Source organism: Egretta garzetta, unplaced genomic scaffold (genome assembly GCF_000687185.1).
Source record: "Egretta garzetta isolate BGI_Z169 unplaced genomic scaffold, ASM68718v1 scaffold17, whole genome shotgun sequence".
In the NCBI taxonomy this organism is placed as follows: domain Eukaryota; kingdom Metazoa; phylum Chordata; class Aves; order Pelecaniformes; family Ardeidae; genus Egretta; species Egretta garzetta.
This window is the reverse complement of record NW_009260136.1, coordinates 948,635-957,925: the sequence shown is the minus strand read 5'-3', so window position 1 is coordinate 957,925 and position 9,291 is coordinate 948,635. Positions and strand designations below refer to the sequence as shown.

The 9,291-nt window shown below is 47.0% G+C and overlaps 1 protein-coding gene across 1 annotated transcript in view; it reads left to right on the top strand.

Moving 5' to 3' along the window:
* Positions 1–1,945: 1,945 nt before the first annotated feature.
* Positions 1,946–9,291, top strand: part of SYNDIG1 (synapse differentiation inducing 1) — a 64,353-nt gene continuing 57,007 nt past the window's right edge. Inside the window, exon 1 of the mRNA XM_009641625.2 lies at positions 1,946–2,425. Coding sequence (XP_009639920.1) covers positions 1,946–2,425 — 480 coding nt within the window. The remainder of the gene's footprint in view (positions 2,426–9,291) is intronic.

The following is a 9,291-nucleotide window of genomic DNA, read 5'->3' as shown; positions in this document are numbered from 1 at the left end:
CTTTGCACACTTCCTCCAAAAGCAACTCCACCAATACATCTGTGCTGTAACAGGCTGATGTTACCCTGCTGGGATGGGGAAGAGGGCATGGTCCTCTGTTCATTTAGCACAGGCATGGTTGCATATGGAAATGAGTTTTCCTTGGCAAGGCAGGGCACTTGCTCTCAGTCTTATCTGCTGCAAAGGGATTTAGGGCTTTGGGACTAATCCTTTGGTGAAACTGAGTCCAAGCTTCCAAGCTAATCTGCAAATTGGTTTAATTTTGCCAGCAGGCTCCCCAGGCTTGGGGCTGAGAGCCGTGTAGTGTAAATTACATGGGATCCCACCGTGGTGTATTTTCACTTGTGTAGCTTTCCTGCCAGTTCACTTAGGACAAGCACTGAACTATTTGACAACACAATAAAATGGGTTTTCTACATGTTGAACCAAGTGCTGTGAATGCAAACATTGCAGCATACTTAGTTAAGCTCTCTTCTACATTAAACAAGTTTCTTGCTTCATTTGTACTGTAAGAGCCGAAGACCGGCTCTTAGCAATAGTTTAAATATGTCTTGCAAGCCAAAATGGAGACTGCAGATGTTTGAAGTCTGGAGTTATTCAGAGGAAATAAAATAAAGCTTTTGCTAGCCATTGCTCTGTTAGAGGATCTCTGATATAAAAGGGAAATAGAGAGAAAGTGTCAAGTAAAACTAAGATGTATATATGTGTGTTTGTATGTGTAATTCATGTTTTCTGCCAGGCAGCATACTGGGGACAGATAATCCTACCTTAAGAGTTTGGCCTTAGAGGATCTAATATGAAGCTTTTTGAAGTCAGGAGCATTTCCGTGATTTCTATGGTCAGGCCCAGGACCAAACCCCTAAGCTCATTGTTGCTGTGGTGTTTCCATCCGCATGGCTTTCCTTTGGCTGCATCTGAGCAAAACAGGTGTCCTGGTGAGAGAGTGTCTGGGATTGAAAAAAAGTACTTTTAGCCTTCTGGACTGTCCCTTTGATTTCTCACCCCTTAGTGCAACCCACACAAAACAGAACCAGGCTGGTGGTCTGGTGAGACAGGACAGCTGTTGCTCCTGTGCAAAAGAGACAACCAGCTCCTGGGGCTCAAGTGGCTGCACCTGCACGTCTGGGATGGGGATGGTCATGTTGACAAGCCCCATCACAGCCCTTCAGTTTGTCACCCTGGGGCAACCTCAGCGGCATTGGAAGAAGTAGGGCACCCAGAGCAACACAGGGGATTTGAGACCCCATCCAGAGGAGTTTTAATTCCTTTGGGTCAGATCTGACCTTGCTTTCAGGTGGTGTTTTTTCAGTCAATTTGAAGAGCGCTGCATGCTTCTTTTCCTTCAGCTGCATTTTCAAAGGGTAGTAAAGCACTTGCCAAGGGTGAAGGGTGGCTGCAGAGACAGACAGCTGAGCACACCAGCTGCCTGCCCTTCGCAATTGCAGATTTCTGAGAACTGAAACCTGTTCTTTTACCTTTTATCTTTGTTTTTTTCCCCCATCTCTCTTAGAGTGTTTGGAGGACATTGTCCCCAGAATGACAGTAGCATACCTGCAGGAGGATGGAGGAGGCATCATAGCCCTTCTCTGGTGGGGCCCACCATAACCAAGACATCTCAGGAAGTCCTCTGTCACCACACATTGTCATCTGCTCCTGTGTACCCCATCGATTTGGGGTGGCCTTTGTTGCCTCTCCAAGTAGGGATATATTTGGAGAGCCAGGGCAGGGTGTGCGCGTATGTGGGGCTGTATTTCCTCATGAGGTGATACCGAAGACAAGCTGATTTGGCTGCCTTGATATGTTATTCTGTCCTGCCTCTGTCCTCACCTTGGTATCTGTTTCCTTTCTTCATCAGGAAAATGGGAGCCACTGCTCCAGTGTGACCTGTCTTTAAGGTACAACAAAATAAAGACCACCCGTCCCACTCCCTCAGACTCCTCCCAGTATGGATGGCTTGGTTGAGCAGAACAGCGTGGTAATGCACAATAAGATTGCTGAGGCCGGGAAAAGGAATGGTTTAATTAATACAAGGAACTTAGTGGCAGAGAGCCGAGATGGCCTGGTCTCTGTGTACCCGACCCCCCAGTACCAGAGCCACCGAGCGGGCAGCCTTTCCTCTCCGAGCTGCCTGGAGAACGGCAGGAAAGCCCCTGTGCAGCAGCTCCTGGACCCCAACATGTTGCAGCAGACGGTGGAGTCTCACTACCGGCCCAACATCATCCTCTACTCGGAGAATGTGCTGCGCTCGTGGGGTGAGAGCATTGGCTCAGAGTGCTGTGAAACTACCTTCATCGAGGACCGCTCCCCCACCAAAGACAGCCTGGAGTACCCGGACAGCAAGTTCATCGATCTCTCAGCAGATGACATCAAGATTCACACTCTCTCCTATGATGTGGAGGAAGAGGAGGATTTCCAGGAGCTAGAGGTCAGATGTCATTTGGGATATGTGGGGAGAGCTGGGGGGGAGGAGGGCGTATTTTGGGTTAAGTGTACAGCCTCCAAGAGCTGATCTGTATGGGATCAGCTGTAACCTACCTCCGCCCAGGTCAGTGAGCAATCACTCATCTTTATTTGTTGGGTAAAGTCCCAATTGTGTGCATACTAATGGCAAAATTCCCACTGGCCCTAACAGCAATCAGCATTTCCCTCCTGCCTCTGAATGGGCTGGTCAGAAACTGAAGAAGACCCATGTGCTTAAATGCTGTGTAAGGTCAGGGCCAGGAACATCTGTCCACGTACATGGAGCTTGTCCTACTCAGCAGGCCAACATCATCTCTTACTTTCTCCTGACTTGAGCTGGGCATAAAGCAGATTGTTTTGCATACTGGCTTGAACGTGAAACATTTCTGTCTCTGAATGAACACAAAATCAGAAGTCTTTGGGTTTCAAGCTGCAATGAATCCCATGTCTCTGAAACAAAAGATTTTTTTTTCTGATGGAGTGAAACACTTCATTAGTTCCCAAATGCAATGTTTTCTTTTAGGTTCCTGTGCTTCATTGATTGCTCACAGTAAAGTAAGATATATTTTGTTCTCCAAATGGGACAGACTGTGGAAATCAACTACATTCTTTTTTAAATGATGCATTTTTTGCTGTAAAAAATCTTTTTGGTTTTGGCTAAAACCAGCTGCCCAAGCGCGGCGCAGATTTGTGCAGCGTGTGTGGGAATGGAGGGTGTGCATAATGCTGCTGATCCCAAAATTTTCTCCAGTGCTGGTCACCAACTCCTACCCTAGCAAAGACCATTTGGCTGTCTGGAGCGAAGCCATAGCTTCAACTCAAATATCCAAGTTGAGATCAAGAGGCTATTTGCTTGTGTTTCTCTGTTGCAGGGGGTTTTCTCCACCAAGACCTAACAAGTCCTAAAACTTCTATTTTCACCTCCTGTAATACTAGTGCCTCACCCTGTGATCAGCACGGGGCAACCCAACACGAGCCTGACTTCTCTTTCATTCTCCTTTCTCTCTGTATTGATAAGGTAGGGAGAGAGAGGTGTTTTTCCCAGTGTGTGCCAGTAATGCAGTATTCAATGCCTCTGCAGGGAGACAAAAAGTTTCTCTCTGAGGCATGTGAAGGTGTTAGCTCAAATCACACCCTTCTACAGCATTTCAAAATTGGCTGTGGGAAGTCTCGTTTTCTTAATCAAAATAAAATCCCTAGTTGCTGCCTTTTTGCCCTAGTTTCTCATGCAGCAGTGATGCAAGTGACTGCAGCAGGCATGTAATTGCCTAACGGTGTTATTGACACCTCTGGCCTGACATTTAGGCAGCAAAAAAAAAAAGTCTCCCTCTTGTCAATCCAAATCTGGCAAGACCTTCTTTAGCCAACTGTTGGAGAGTAGACTTAAAAAAAAAGCCAGGAAAATAAGCAGGCCAAGGAAAAAATGTTTCATTCCAAAAATCTTTTCCCTTTTCTTGGTGGGATTTTTAAGGTGCCTTTGCAATGTAGGGCCCTCGATCTGGGTGTCTCTTCAAGGTGGTACTGTAGGAGCTTGATCAGCTTTTCATAGAAAACATTTGTTTCTAGAAAACCACCTGTAAAACAAGCTCTGAGGATAGTGACTTCATCCTTCCCAGGTCTCAAGGGGAGAAAGGAGAGAGTCTTTGCAAATTTTGGTACCAAGCTGCGACAATGTGTGCATCATTTTCCCTGTCCCCTCCTTCTTTTTGACCTATTTCTCTGGACTGTAGCCTCCTGAGGTCATATGCATCCCTTCTTAAATGGGTGTACTGCATCTGGCACCACGGATTCCCAGCCTCACTTAACCATGCGGGATGTTACTGTGCTAATAAAGAGAGAGGTGTATGCACAGCCATCCTGACCTACACGTACAAAGCGCTCAGAAGAGGATGACATTCACAAAGTACACACCCATGCGTCTTCCTCTCTTCTGCATTGGGGTATCTCCTCCATCAGGAGAATGGAGCAAAGGAGGAGAAAATGAGGCAAGGTCTGGGGAAGGATCTGCCTGACTGGAAACATGTGTGTTGCTGGAATTGCTGGAAGCCTCTGCTTCTAGCCCAGTATCAGTGTCCATCATTGTGCTACTTGGCCAACCCAGTGCAGCGCTATGATTTTCGCCCTTCTCCATGAACCAGACCCAAATGACCAACCTGCTGAGCAGCTGCATTCAGCATGAGGGGTCTCAGCATGGGGTGTAATTTCCATCTGAGGGAGGTCCAAATTCTGTGGATGCAGCCAGTCATGCAGAAAGATGGTGAGGAGAGGAGAGATGCATTTGACAGCACAAGACCAGGAAAAAAGGTGACTGCTGTGTTGTGCTCTTCTGGTTGCCATGTGGACAGATGCTGTGTCTATATGGCCAAATGCATGAGGGCCTCCTGGGCTTGGCTAGTACAGATGTTCATTAGAGATGTAGCTTCATATGTTGAGATTCCAAGAATGGAAGAGAAGTATTTGAGGGCAGCAGTCACTGAGTAGGGGAATGTACCATGCCAGATTGCTAACTACATAAAAATTTTCCTGTCTGTCCAAATGAGAAAAATAGCACCTGAATCACACAGCATGAGTCTGGCCCACTAGAAAGCATTTTTTTCCCACTAGTTACTGACAAGAAGCAAATGCTTTTTAAATTACAGATAGACCTGAAGTGGGGTGGAAAGGGTTAGTACCAGGACTGGGAGAAGAAATTAAAAGGAGAACAATGAGAGAGGGTGGTACAGCAGCAGGGCAAGCTTCTGCTTACCCACTGTGAGAGCCTTCAAGGATTTGATTCTGCCATCGAGGATGCACAGCCCGTTGCTGAGTATCTTGCCACATTGACTGTCATGCCACAGCTCATCAAGGAATGGGAGCTGCACAGTATAAGAGCAGGTCATGGCTCAGTTCTTGTAGCGTTTTTTTGTTGTAACACATCTGCTTTGGCACTTCTTTCTGGGAGAAAACTCTAAAAGGAGCCCCTTTTTGCAAACATGAGCAAAGAGGGGAACTTTGTGCAGAAGAGCTGTTGTCTCTTGAAAACTGAGGGCTACCGCCTGTTCTGCACGTGTCAGGGCAAGGCAAGTGGATTCCCAACTCAAGCATCTCAGCAAAATGCCTTCTGGGAGACAGAACAAGCCTGGGATTGTGAGTTGTTTCTCTTCCCCCACATCTCTCTGGCACTGCCTGTCTTATTGCAGAGCGCCTGCCTAGCGGTTTTCAGGACTGGGTATTTAGTTTCTTAGAAATGCAGAAAAATCTAACTCATATCTTTGCAGTGACCTCCTCTGTGCAATACTTGCACGGACACACAGAGAAAATATCTTTACAGCTGGTCGGTGTGTTCCTGCCAGGGTTTTGTTTTTGAAGGGAGTTGGGCTCTTGATAACCAGAAAGGTTGTTGTTCTCTTGCAGCAAACTTCGCCGCAGAGAAAGTTTCTGAAACAAAACCCCAGCTCTTTTGACTGACAGTGATTTGGTTTTGGTTTATAGAGCTGACCCACCCAGGCTGCAGGGGTTGCTGCTCTGTTACCTGTCATCCCCTTCATGGGGACGGGTCTGTCCAGCTCAGCGATGTCTCTGACAACTTGCCTAGAAGGAGGCACCTTCTTCCCTCCCCAAGCCCGGGGACTCTGTAGAACCTGGGAGATGTACCAGAGGAGCAGGAGACATCCTAAGCAGGAGTCCTGCACACTACTGAAACAACTGACCATGTTTAACCTTTTTTTACTAGTAGTGTTTCTCAGTTCCTGGTGTAATGTTATTCAGACTGCCTACAAAAATCATAATGTCTGGAGGGAAAAACATTTCTGGAACAGCTCTTATCAGCATATACAGCCCCACTTTGCTCTAGCAATTACCAGGCATGAAAGCAAAAGGCTGTGCATTCTCTCAAAGCTTTAAACTTCTCTCTTTGGTGCCCATCCCTGAAATAAAATTGTTGCCTATTTAGGTATCTCTGGAACGCTTATAAATATCTTATGAATTCTTTACACCACAACTAATGGACAGACAACTTGTCAAATGTGGCGGCAGTGAAATATTACCCGAGTTGCTAGCTGAAATACTCTCCTGTTAAGAGTTCATGCGTAAATGCAGTGCCGTCTTTTATCCAGAAACATCATTTGTCATATTACACTCCTGCTAGTTTTCCTCCTAACCCCCAGATAGATGGCTTATTTAGAGAAACCCAAGCTATTGATGGCAGCAAATTGCATTATTCATATGTGTCGCATAAAAGAATACATCTGAGCTCTCTCAAAACCCTTTTTCTTTTTCCCAGCAATGTCTGAAACAGTCTCTGAAAACAAAATAAATAAAATGTTCAGGGGAGTGAAAGAAGAAAGGAAATGCAGTGCTTTCAAGTTAAAACTTCTTTCATTTTTTCCCCTACAAAATCCCCTACATCCCTGCTGGATGCTGCTGTGAAACTCATCCCTTGGACGTGAGCGTGAAAGTATAGAGACAGAAGGTGGATCCTAAGCCATGTCCTGTTCCATCTAACCCCTCTTCTCAACGTTCCCAAGCACCTCCTGGCTGCATCCCTTCTGCAATGTGAACAGAAGGCCCTGGAGGGGTTTATGGACGTCGAGCCCCATGACATGCATGCTTTCTGCCAACGCTTCCAGCCTGCAGAGGCTTGGATGGTCCTGCATTGCACTGATAAGATCTGAGCTGCTGTGTCCTCCGCCTCCCCTGCGAGCGAGTATCCAGAAAGCTTGTTTGGACTCCCCCTTGGCATGCTGAGCATGGTGGGGTTCCCCTTCCAGAGAGCTCTGCAGCATAGGCAAAGAGGCAGTCTAGTGCAGACATGGGAGGCTGTAGCACCCATGACATCTGAGGCAGGTCTTGCATACTTTAGGTACTTGATTGTGTGGCCATTTCCCTCCAGGGTCTTGCACCGTGTTTTCACTAATGAGTTCACCCGTCATCGCAGCGCTTCTGGTGAGGAGGGAAAACAGTATTTTTTCCATTCTCCGCCTGAGGAACTGAAGAAAATGGTGTAATAAATGTCTTGCCCAAGTTCACCTAGGGATGTGTTGTGGATCTGGAAATGTCATTTTGGTTTCTTTTGTCCCATGGCACATGCTCAGAAGAACACACGGACATGGGATAAGGTCATGGGGAAACATGAAGGCATTTGGGCTCTTAGATCTGTCCAAGTTTGTGGATTGTGTTAGTTTCTTTTGAGTACTCAGGTGGCGTGCCAGTGGAGAACAACTCTGGAAGGACTGCACAAAACTGACCAGCAAAATGGTGGCAGATGCATTTCAATGTAAATAGATGGAAACTGGTACCTTTATGGAAGAATAATCTAATCCATGTGAATTCAAAGCTGAGCTTGTAACTGTGAGCTACAACTCGGGAAAGAGACCACAGAGAAATCATTGCCGGTGCTGTGAAGCCCCATAGAACAGTGTGCAGGGCAAGCCAGTAAGTCAACAAAATGTTGGGTGTCTTAAAGAGTGGTACTGAGAACAAGACAGAGTCCCAGCAGCATTTTGCCACTGTATTAAAGCTCAGTGCAATCCACTTTCTTAAGTGAGGTCGGTGATTGTGGTCCCTGCTTCTTAAGGACATTGTGGAGACAGGAAAGGGCAAAGAAAATGATCAAGTGGAAGTAGCAGCCTCCTTACAAGGAGCGGTGAAGAAGGTTGGGACTCTCCATTTTGTAGAGAAGGTGGCCAAGGGGTGTGTAAGCCGGTTGCACAAGGTCATGAAGGTGAAGGATGCAGACCCACCATTTGCTAAACCTGCAAAATTAGAAGCAAGGGACACTTGAGGGAGCTAGTAAGAGATTTGCTTAACACAGATAACAGAAAATCATTGTTCAGACACGGGATAGTGAACACTTGGTGACTTGCTGCCCCAAGAGGTTGTGGCAGATCAGCAAGTTCAAAAGGGATTAGACAGATTCATGGATGAGGAATCCATAAACAGATACTAAAAGGAATTGGCAAAGCTTTTCTTTCTCATACCTCTTACACAACAGTTGTGGGTGCTGAGGGAGCACAAGGGATGGACTGCAAAGTGCCCAGGTTTATGTCATGTTCTGCTGCTGCTGTCAGAGGCAGAGCATGGGGTTCAATGGGCCATTGGTCCGACCCCATAGGACACACTTTATGTCCCTGGATTCCTTCACAGGCACATTATCTACAGGTTACAAGAGTGATTGCACTTCATTTGCATTTGATTTATTTTTCTCCCTTAAAGGAGAAGCCACTGGAGTCTGGAGATACTGAGCCTTGCCAAGGGATATTAACCTTTATTAGCCAGCCCTAGTTGAAGGGGGCATGGCTGGGAAGTCACCTTCAGCAGTCTCTAAGTGCCCTCCTATGAATCTTGTTAATAGCAGCCGGGGATTCCCTTTCTCATCATCACCTCCCTGAGTTTTCAGACCGATACTATGCAGTGGGGTCCCTGGGCTCCAGCCCGTAAGTGGCAGGAGCTCTGGATGAGCTGCATGCTGCCGCTTGCAGAAGGTGAGGATGTGGCACACTTCTTTGAGGACTGCACCGCAAAGGAAGCTGTGTCACCTCTGAAGCAAAAAGAGGACAATCGTGAAGAGCCACCCCACCTGCCCCAGCTTCAGCAGTGTGTTGCTACTCTTCCTACTGAAGTGGCTCAGTGAAGAGGGGATATCTCCCTAATCTCCCCCAAGGGGCAGTGTTGAGACCATCTGCTCTGCAGGGACCACCTGCTCTGCTCCTCCTGGCAGGAACCTGTGTCTGCAGCCTGTGGAGTCCTTCCTCTCCCTGAGTGGGAGCCCTAAAGGGATGTCCCATGCCACGAAGAATAGCATTGATGAAGTGCTTTGTATTCACTGCAGCTTCACCCTTCTCCACAGCTGAC